The 11172-nt window shown below is 53.3% G+C and overlaps 1 protein-coding gene across 1 annotated transcript in view; it reads left to right on the top strand.

Annotated features, from left to right (window-relative positions):
• The first annotated feature begins 2027 nt into the window (after positions 1-2027).
• LOC100901544 (voltage-dependent calcium channel type A subunit alpha-1-like) overlaps positions 2028-11172 on the top strand; it is a 61321-nt gene continuing 52176 nt past the window's right edge. The window contains 1 exon segment of the mRNA XM_029111465.1: positions 2028-2146. Coding sequence (XP_028967298.1) covers positions 2049-2146 — 98 coding nt within the window. The 5' untranslated portion in view covers positions 2028-2048.

Genomic DNA, 11172 nt, shown 5'->3' with positions numbered 1-11172 from the left:
CTGACGACCAGTCGGATTAGCTAAGATGGCCCTCACGATCAAACTTCTTAGTAATAATGACGGCAGCTTCTTAATTAGAGATCCGGACGACCATCCAGATTGTGGGTCGGCCATCCCCCTTCCGATAACCGCGAGGCCGATGACGAAGTCGAGAAAGTTCCAGATGAGTTGCGCAACCGATGAATGAGTTCTCGTATGGAGTTGCGCCGCCGATGAATGAGTTCTCGTATGGTATCGGGGACGTCGGGAGTAGAACGTCGCGAGAAAACTGCTCGAGGGGTGGGCACATCCGTTAGGAGGCTCGGGTCCGAGACGCCTCAGGAATTGGTCAGTACCCGCCTTGATATACGCGGTTACAACCGAAACTTGTACCTATCTGGCGGAACAATTTCTTCGCGGTCCAACGTCCTCGCTGGGACGTCCCAGCAAGGATTCCGGGGCTTCGGGGGAATTGGCGACGTCAGTCTGGAAAGGAAATCTTTAATCATCTCCACAAATATCGGCGAACGACGTCTGTCTGTCTTTCAAAGCATATTTGGTGATTTGCAGAACGGGGTCCGTGGCACGCCATCTCAAGCAGATCGAGTTCCCCTAAGAAACAACTTTCGTTATAAACAGCCATAGCCACTATAATCGAGCTCATTGTTTCCAGGTGATTCGACGAGTTCCGAGCTGAGCTTTCCAACCGGGATCAACGTAGTGACCAGTGATCAGTTCTTTTGCGTGTGATTCGTGGGACAGGTTCAGGATCTGACTGTAACAGGAGCCCGTCTGCCCCGATTCGACTTCAGAGTCAGTCGCCAGTTCTTCCGTACCCGGTCGTACTCCTGCTAGCCTGTCCGTCCGCTCGCTTGCGCGGAAGATGGAGGCCTCCGAAGTGGGATCAGAACTCAACGCCAGCAACCGGGCAGGCATCCCGCCACTGTAAACGGGAGGAGTTTATCAGCCGAAGAGCACGATGTGACATCGTGCGTCCCAACTAAATCATCATTAGCGGTAGACTTAGTTCCTCGGTACCGTACAGAACGCTTCCGCGGCCAGGAGCATCGGAACCGTTGTCGAGTAAATTTATGTACGTCTTCGTTGCCTTGAGTTTCGCATGAGTAAACTCGACAGGACGGACGCAAGCAAGTTAGGGAAGACTCCGCATCGGTGCAGTGAATGTTCTCAGAGGAGAGTCCTTCAACTTGACGATGTTTGGCAGGCGAAGAGAGAACCGAGCCCCGACTGCTCCGATGAAAGGCTCTTCCGCGCTCGCTCGGGCCCGAAGTACCGATGTAGCTCCTCGGACTTCTTGGTGTTGATTCTGAGCGGAGGAACATATACTCGATCCGTCACGACATGAACTCATGATTGTCGAACTCTCAGCGGACAGGAGTTGAAACGGCACTCCCGAGTGTCGATCCCGCGTCTCTGGGCTTCGCTTCTCGCAGGAAAATCAACGCAGATGATGGCGGAACATCGAGAGCTTTCCGAATTCATCTCAAATTATCTTCTATGGAGAGAATCTACAAAATTCATTGTGACTGCTCGCGGAAAGACCCGCTGAATACCGGACTTGAAACATGGTACAGTAGCGTCAAGCCTCCGGCGTCCTCCCAGAGATTCTGCGAAAGTGCGGAGCAAGGACTCCGTACGACCGACGTGCCTGCAGAGAATATTTTCGGAGAGTTTCTCCTCCCTGTGAACCATCGATCAATAGATCTTAGATCGCTCAATCTTTCGAAATGATTGGAGCCACTGGAAGTCGTCACTTAAACCGAAGACGGGCGTCATCGCCGAGCGTCACACCTATCCCGAGCGGATCGCGTCGCTTCAGTCTCGCGCCGCCCCAGGAAACTGATGAAACAAAACTTCGAGCTGGGTCGCTCGAAGTCATCGATCAAGGCGAACGTAGTCCTAGTCGGGAAGAGACTAGGTCTCCAAGAGAAGAGCTGAAAGATTCGAGACCCGACATCAGTGGGGCGGTCATGGACGAACCCTCGCCGGTCAGCTCCCGAAGAGCGACGCCACCAATACGCCTCTCGGTTCCGGATCTCCCACCGGGTATGACAGTAGGCCGGAGACGAGCCGTCAACACTCTGGACCATAAAACATGCGCTCTATTGCACTCTAAACTCAAAGGCATTCGACTGGAGGATGTGGCGTGAGTATTTTGAAGTATTTGATTTGTTTTGCCAGTTCCAGATCATCGTTAGCTGTGTGAGTCCCTATCCCAGGACTCCCGGGGAAAAGATTAGACCGTGGATCATCATCGATGAATTTTATATTTTCTCCGACAACTACCTCTCCCAGAGCCAAAAATTGCTCAGCACGGCGAAATCTGAGGTCGTTTTTCCACGGCTTGCGGGAGGCAAGGAATAGGCCAGAAATACTGATCTTTGGAGTTCGTTGACTATTTTCATGGAAACCCATAAGAAATACTGACTTCTAGACATCGAAATTCGTGAACTTGCTTGCCAATAGCCGGGACGCTCTAAAGGAGACAGAGCGGATGTCGGAAAATAATCGCCGCCCTCTCCGTGAGCGGATGTTTCTTTCAATTTCCGTCTGAGCATCGGAATCGGCTTGTGTCGAGACGTTGATGTAGGGTCGTGCCTGAAATTCGTTCCATCTCACAATTTCTTGCTGTTGTTGTGTTTCTCTTCAAAGCCCGGGAAAAAAAACGGATTCGGAGGCGGAATCCATTAGTTCCGCCTTCCCGGCTTTGCGTGGCGCGAGAATGCACGCGTGGCGCAAACATTTCTCGCAGTCCTGCTGCTTTCTCGTCGTGATGATGAACGGCTGAGAGGCAGACGAAGGAGCCCGTTGTTGAAGCTGTCGACGAGTCGCTCGGGATGCGGGTCTTGGAGATGTGATACTGATTGTGAGTGAGAGCGGAGACAGTTTCCGACTTCGATTCTTACACTAAAACACTCACTAGAGTCGAAAGTCGGATGCGTCGCCGGCTTTGTTGGATCATCTACTTGGACAATGTTCGGAGATTTTGTGTCGATATCGCACCCGTGCCTCGGTCCGGAATGCGGTCGCAAGCTGCCACCGCCCCTCACCATCGAGGAATCACCAGCGGCGAATCGCGAAATCCCCAGCCTGACAAGCTCCCGCGAAGCATGAGCTAGACTGCTGCTGCTACGGACCAGAGTAAAGCGCCGCCGCAGCCGCTACGCATGCCGAACTTGTCCGAACTTTTGAGCTTAGTGAGCGTTCAAAAAAACAATTAGGTATTTTCAATATACTCCTCTTTACGATCGAGACTACAGCCACGAGAGATCGACTTCAATATCCGACAGTCATCTTCGAGAACATCCCTCCGAAAATATGCTGAGGCGCCCGAATCTATTCCCGGTGATGAGTCGAGGCTCACTACGTCTCGGACAGTCACTGAGTGAGCTACGGCTCCTGAGTAAACCCGGCCCAAGTTATTTCAGCCTCGAACACTTTTCCCTCCGATGATGGGAGACGGCTTTCCGCCGGATGTACGAACCAGGAATTCCTGCCAATTGCTTGTTCCGCCCGCGAGGTCGAGTCAGCAATGTGTCCGTCTAGAGCTCATTGGTTACCGCAATCGAGAAGTCGAGAAGTCGCTGCTTGCAGAATCATCAAGTAGATAGAAAACAAACAGATCGCAGATAGAAATTCCTCGAGCCTCGAGCAGAGCTTCCGAGGAATCCCAATGACTGAGCGTTTCCACGGCAGAGTCGGCGGCGGCACCACCGCCAGCTCTCTGAGTTTACGATTTTTGTAAACATGGGTCGGGTCGTGTTTTACGAGGAACATCTACACGAGCCACCACAACAACAGGAGCAACAACGACGCCGGTAAGGGTAGCAGGTTTTTCGGCGACGACAACAAGCGCTTCGGCAACATTGGTGGCACGGGGCGGTTTCAAGAAGCTGAGCGTGATACTCGGCCAATTTCTTCTAGTCGTCGTCGATCGAGCGTGGCAGAGGAACGAGGGAAGCGAGACTGTTGTCAGAGAACGGACTGGCTTGAACGAGCGAAGGCAAATAACGATTCCGGTGGCTTTGAGTTGAACCCGACTGCGTTGACAGAGATACTGTTTTTCCAAGAGAGAACGCAATGCACACGGTGTTTCTTCTCGAAGCCAGTGAGTCTCACAGTGAACGACGTTTCAGATGAGCTCAAGGAGATTCGGTGGAGTAAAGACGCTCGGAGAGCGCTCGCCGACAGTCTCACGATACCAAATTGGCAGGCGATAGTCTCTGAATGAATGCCGAATTCTAGGCCGAGCTTTCTCTACAATATGGCTGCCGGCACACCGAAGCTTCCAGCTCTTCCGGAAGCATAGGAATGAGGAGAAATGAAAATATTACCACTCGAGCCTCAGGAAGGGCCATTTTCGCTTGGCCTCTCAAATTATTTGCAATGGACTTCGCTGGAGTGAGATCTGAATCGGGGATAGGGTCAGGACTGCTGATGCTATGGAATGCCCGAGTGAGTCCTGAGAGTATTGTCCGTCCAAATTCCCGAGCCTTTGAAGTTTTTCTCCGAAGAACCCAGGCCGGGATCCAAGCTCTATGCCGCGATGAGGAAGGACAATGCACAGCTTAACACCTACGCAACCCGGACTGAGGGTGCCGCTCTAAAAACCCGTCTGACGTGCTTGATTAATTGTTTTCGATAAATGTACGCCGGGACTCCGTGCACCGTCTCACCGGAATCTCCCCAGCGGGTTGCATTAACGCAGTGTCTCCGATCGGCTTGCTAAATAGAAGAGAAAGCCTCGGTCGATTTTCCTCGAATGCACACCCTCTTACCCGGCGTCCCTGCCCGACCGAAACTGAGCTGACATTTACATAACGGCTCCCTACCTCCCCTTGCTAACAATCGATGGAGAATTACATAAGCAAGAGAATAACGGCCTAGATGATATCGCGTATCGGCCCTGAGTAGAGAATTGCTCAGGACCCTGACTCTGGATCGTGAGTCGAATCAGAGGCTGTCCGATAAATGTTGAGAAAACCCAATACGCTCCATACGAAGAACTCCTCCGGCGGGATCGCACCACCCCAGTCCTCTCGCACAGATAAGGTCTCCGAAGCGGACTTAAATCGAATGTTCGGTCCGGATATCTGCGAACGGACGAGGGATCTGGCTCTGACGTTGTCCGCCTGATCAAAATTCGCACCTGAATTGTGGAACGTCAGCAGGAAACCGACAGGGAACGGGAGGAAGGCGGACGGTCAGACGGAGCGGCACGAAGGCGGCCCGTCAGCTAGCCTGCTCTGGCTCCTAATCAGAAAGTCCAACTTTGCCATCGAGAGTGCCGTGCGAGGGAGCGTCTTCCCTCCTTGAGACGGAAACGATCCATGGCGTTGAGAAATGTTCAGCTGGAGCGCATCCAGAGATCCTCTTGCCATAGGTTCCTCCCCTCGGCGAGTGACTTCGTCGAGCTTCGGAGTTTCGCTTCTGTATTGAAGGTGCCTCCATGGGAAATTCCTCCGGGTCGCGCTCGTCCTCGCTCGCGACGTCGCCGGCAATCAGCCGGTGCTCCATGTGACGGCTTCCGTCTTCGTGGAGTCGACAAACTCCCAGCGACACGGCATGGAACCTCCGAGTTCCACCACCAGTTGCTTCGAAGTCTCATATAGAGGGCGCTAGCTGCCCTCGATCGTGGAGAGGGCTGTGCACAGGTGACTTCAGTCAAAAGTTTGCAGCCATGGCCAGCGCTCTCTAGGCAGTTGCAAGCTACTTTGTAGACGAGTTGTCCCTCGTAGCCGGTTATCCTTGTGTCGAGGAGGTAGTGTTATATAATCGCGAAAAAATCTTCCTTCTATTCGAACGAGTCGGAGAAAGAGGAGGGGATGAAGCTTTGCGCTTTCTTATCACCGACAAAGTCCTGAGTTCTGTATCTCATGTTTCTTTGTGTCCACTTCGCGATGAGCCCTTCTTGAGCGCCCCGATGAGCGAAGATAATCCGGAAGTTCTAGCGACGGTGTCTTCGCTGAATGAAGCGATGCTCGAGGATACCTGTACCGGAGGTGCGAAGTGCCAACGAGGACCGACGAGTGCAGATTCCAGCGCAACAATGTCGACAAAAAATACGGTGGTCCTTTCGCGGTCTTAGCGCGACAACAACAACAACCTTCCATCAGGAGCGACCGACTACCGACTACGTACCGACCGATCCTGCGCCGGACTTCGGAAAGTTGTTCCACGCGTCAAACTCAGAAAGGTGCGAACGTAGACTTTCGCAGTGCGGGCGACGCTTTCCCGAAACCGCGAACCTCGAAATCACCGCTCCAAGATCCTGCTGGTGTCGCTACCGTAGGAATTACCTCAGAAGCCCACGTAGTCGCATGACTATCAACGGATACTCGAATAGGATGTTCTTCATCGTGTAGTGCAGACTCTCATAGCCGCTTAACCGACCGCCATGTGTGTTCCGTGGAACGTTCAGGGCGATCGGCCGAGCAGGCGAATGTGTGACTAAGAAATTGATGAAGCAGGAAGAATAGCCCAACCTGAGCCCCATAGGAAGCTTCGGGGTCAAGTAGCAAAATGCTGCCTGTTCGCTCATACAGCGTGCGTCTGAAGCGTCGCAACATGGAGTCAGGGGCGTCCATGCGCAAAAGCGTCTATCGACGGCGTCTTCTCGCGAAAAGCGGCGCCGCAGATGAGCCAGGGACGCCAATGACTCCAACTCGGAGGACCTTCGGAACTCCGAAGACCGAGGGCTCTTCAGCACCGCCCAGACGCCAATTCGGCTCTGTGAAATCCCGAACTGACAGCCCCGTCGCCCCCACGTCAAATTCACCAACTCCTGTAAAGGTCAACTTGACGCCAGCCGCCGGAGAAGCCCCGAAAAACGCGAGCGTCGGCAGCTTCGCTCTGTCTACGGATAGAGCGATTTCGGAGGGTGCGGTTCCAGGTTCTTCTCAGCACCGAAACGTGGGTCTACTGGACGTTTCCCTCGAACCGGCTGATGCGATCCCTGAAGCAGAAGATGCGGAAGAAAGAGAGGAAGGAGAAGTTGGTGGGGGGAGGAGAGCCGACGGCGGAACGTTTCATACGCCGCAGCGTCACCAACTCCGCCAAGAAAATCAAGCTCTCAATCCGTCGTACCATCCGCGTAGTCGAGATGACGGCGGACCGGAAGACGGTCGCGCGCCATCCGCGGGAAAAACAGCGGCTGTCATTGGGAGCACTCCAGCGCCTCCGGGAAGCCTGCTCGATCAGTGGGAAATAAACTGTGGAGCGGACCAGGTTCTGGTTCGGGAGGGTTCGGTCGCCCGCAGTAAGATGGTCACCTTTCAAATTGCTTCTATCCCCCCTCAAGGGGACGAGGGCCGGTGAGTACCTGTGACGTTTAAAGCTCTCAATTAGCAGCGAGCTTGAGCTGCGGACTGGAAACGAGCGGGAGAGCAGAAATCCACTCACGGAGCAAATAAGTGCACAGAGTGATTTGAATCTGTTTGAGGGATTCAGCACGCTCGTACCTATATTGAGTTCTTGTTTACATGAGATCGAAATGGTGGAGCGTCGCGAGACGCATTTCAGCGAGATCATTCGGATAGATCTCCTCCTCGGACGCCGCAAGCACCTGTTCCCTAGGCGTCAAGCTTCTCGTCTTACCTGATTGCATGAAAGTTCTCGATGGACGAGGGTCCGGGAACTGTCGAGCTTGGCTCCGACTGTAATTACGTGGTCCGCTTTCGGCATAAGCGTCGATTCCCATCGGTGAACGTCGTCGTTTCCAAAATCCCGTCCTGGATCGGGCGAGAAATATTCCCCCTCAATCAACCTACCTAGGAACACGCGTTCACGGATTAAATATTGGTATGCTAAAAATTCCCAGGAGAGAATCCCCCAAGTATCGTCAATGCGCCGGGTATAAGCTCGCCCGTGCTTGATTGAAATTGGATTTAGCAAAAAAACTCTGACCACATCACTTCTTCATCCCCGCCGCGATATTCCGAGCAGGTTAAGATTTTTTTGAAAATGCCGTCAGCGTCGGATCATTTCCGGATGGCATCACGGAGATTTTCACGCTCCGGTATTCTGCTTACAACGACTTCCCCTTCGAGCGGCTGCCGACCCCAAGGATCGAAAATTCGTCGCTTCGCCCTGACGGCCTCTCCCATTCCGCGGACGGCCCGTGTTACTTCTGGCATGTTGATCTCCTCAGAGATGAATTCGGGAAGAGCGCGACGATCTCTCGCCGTGCCATCTGAATCACATAGATAACTGAACCCAGATCTTCGGTCGGTCGCTGGGAATTCTATTTTTTTCGCAGAGTCGGCCGGAACCCCAACCCCGCCAGAAATGCTCGTACGACATTTTTTTTTCCTCTCGCCACATCGTGTATATTTAGGCGGAGCTGTCGGCATCTGAGAGTTTTCGAGACGTACAGCAAAGCGGCCGTCGATGTGGGGTTTTGAGAAGTTCGTCATCTGCTTTTCTCCCGCTCTCCTGTCCGCAACACCTGCAACAAATCTCCTGGTGCTCGAAAGTGTCTTACGCTTGCGCGCACAGGTCAAGAGTCCAGCGTAGTCGACTGAGTTGGGAGTCGTTCCGAGCAGAGCCGTTCGATACCGGCCGCCATCCATAAGGCCCGACAACAACCTTGCTTTCCATGTTGTTGTTGTCGTGGTCGGCGGCGCTGTTTTGTATAGTTGTCCCATTGACTACTGGCAGACAGCGATGTGCTGGTAGTCGACACGACGATACTATGTGTATATAATCTCCTATACCTCCCCGTGCCAGTGGTGTAGCTGAGAGGGGATTAATACCCTGCTTGAAACAGGCCACAAACAGGGTTATAACTCGTGCCTCAGCAGAGCAAGCATATCAGGGCGCTTAGGCAGCATCGGGGAAGCGAGCAACTCGTTGGGATCCCGATATTCTTTTGTCTTTCGGTCGGGCTTACGCACCCCGATTCTGTGATTACCCAGATTCCGCGACGCTACCGTCGAAGCTCGGAAAACACGCTGGGACAATTCGTGGAGCAAGGCAGCAGAGAAAAGGTGTACTCGAGTTTGATCGAGCATCACAGGGCCGATGACACTACCCCGTGGACTATAAGGGTCGGGGTAGTGGCTAACATGGATGCCTAAACATGTCGAATTAGAAAAACGAGCTGACTCCCGAGCCGTAAATAGACAAAGTGAAGCCCGACGGCAAGTGCTCGAAAAATAACTCTCATCAAGATGTTAATTGCAAGGCAACCCGAATCCCCGGTTGTCAGATAGACCCTCGATGGCTTTCCCAGCGACCTGTTCCTCTACGCCGAACGAAACGAGCTCGGATCCTTCTCGCTAAGAAAATGGATGCAGGCCCGCATCCCGAGCTGGGAGCCCTTCTAACTGCGATATTCTCTCGATCAGAATCAGTTTTCCCTGCTTGAACACGAAACTTCGCAGCCGATCCCCTAGTGGATTCGAATGTTTCGTTCACGACGTTTTGAGTCATCTGCGGTCTGAGCTGAACAAGTGGCGTAAGTCGAGAGCGATTTCCCAAGGAACGGCATGCGGGTGGGTCTGCCGAGGGCTCGCGAAGCTCCGAGAGTCCAAGAGAGTACCTGGAGTGAGAGATTCAGAGCGGAGAAGTAGCCCAAAATAATCTTCAGTCTCCCGCGGGAGGGGGCAGACCCGAGAGAAGCGTGAGAGCCGCAATCGATCCCAGTTAGCTCAGCGGCAACCACGCAAATCACATCGACACGGATAGTCGATGATGAATGGATAACACACCGTGATGGGAGTGCTTTCTCCAGTTGGAACGCTGATGCGTCGCGGCACTCAGGTGTACGGATGTGGGGAAAGGAATCACTTCCCGGACTCTTCATCTGCGATTCCCAATGCGGAGTTTTCGCAGCCAATTCTTCCCTCTGACCCTCACCCGTCGACGACGCGGATTTCGATAGGAGGAATAGGAGCAGGAACGCTCAACACTAGGTTCCGACGAAATGCCCGGGATCCCGCGATGCCCAAGATGCAGGGCCCCGGAAACGGACCAACACATCTTACTGGAGTGCGGAGAAGGACACCTCGACCGACGGGAATTCGAGTATCGACTGGGGCCTAACCCGAATACCACGGCGGAGGTTCCCAGCGAGACGAAGAAACCCCTACAACGTTAGGAGAGCAAATGACTTGTGAATGCAATACAATCCACCCCCGGAATGTAAGGGTCCATATCTACATATGGGAGGTCTGAATAAATTCAATATCGAATCGTGAGGATTCTATGGATGGATTTAATTGACCTGAACCCAGCATACATAGGAGCGACAAGGCGCGCGCAATCCACTGTCGGAGTCGGCAATCGGTTGAGCGATTGGGATTCGATGTCGAACAGGGGGAAGTCAGACGTTGTACTCCTAAGGTGTTCAGGAATGAAGCTTGCTATGCGTCATGAGAGTCGCTAGGAGTCGGCCCCTGGACGCGAAGTTTAGGAGGGTATGCGACCTCGCGGAGAAGACTCTTGTCATTATCAGCAAAATCAAGAAAAATTGAAATTTCGCGATGCGGCTTGCCAGCTATCCTACCGTCTCGGCGATTCGCTTGCGGTTCCGGAGATTCGCCTCATCGTAGGCAACGCGGAGAGCTCATTCCCTCGCCCAGCTCGAGGCGTTGCGCTGTTCCTCGATTTCTCCTGGACGATGTCTTGAGTAGCTTCACCTCGCGGGTCCTCGATTCTCAGACGAGAATGCTCGAAAGCTTAGTGTTCCGGAAGGAGCCACTAGGATTATAACCGGCAACATCGACACGAACATGAGATGGCGAGGCATTCTCGTAGTCTCGAGACGAGAACGGCGATTGCGCGATCTAGAAGAAAATTCTGTTGTCCGTTACCGTCCGCATCCTGTTTCTGCAGCTTCGCATTGTTCCGACAATCAGAAGTCTCATCGAGCGGGGAAACGAGGCGGACGATGCAATGATTGTCGAACGCTCTTCCGATAAAAGCGCGAAAATCGACCTCTTCAGAGCCGGGAGTTCAGCCTAATGACGGCGCGGCGGCCAGGGCCCGAGAGAACGATTCCCGGATGTCGCCCATTGTGAAAATCACGCGAGAGGCCCTAATACCTAATTCCATACCGTAGACCGGAGAGATATCTACGGTGCTTGCGGGCCGGAAGCATATCCCGCCGGATTATCTCGTCCGGCAGCAAGTCATCAGCATCCGTGCTATGAGCACCATCGTAGGAGTAGC

Source organism: Galendromus occidentalis, unplaced genomic scaffold (assembly GCF_000255335.2).
Source record: "Galendromus occidentalis unplaced genomic scaffold, Mocc_1.1 scf7180000077442, whole genome shotgun sequence".
Taxonomy (NCBI): Eukaryota; Metazoa; Arthropoda; class Arachnida; order Mesostigmata; family Phytoseiidae; genus Galendromus; species Galendromus occidentalis.
This window is presented reverse-complemented; position numbering and strand designations above follow the sequence as displayed.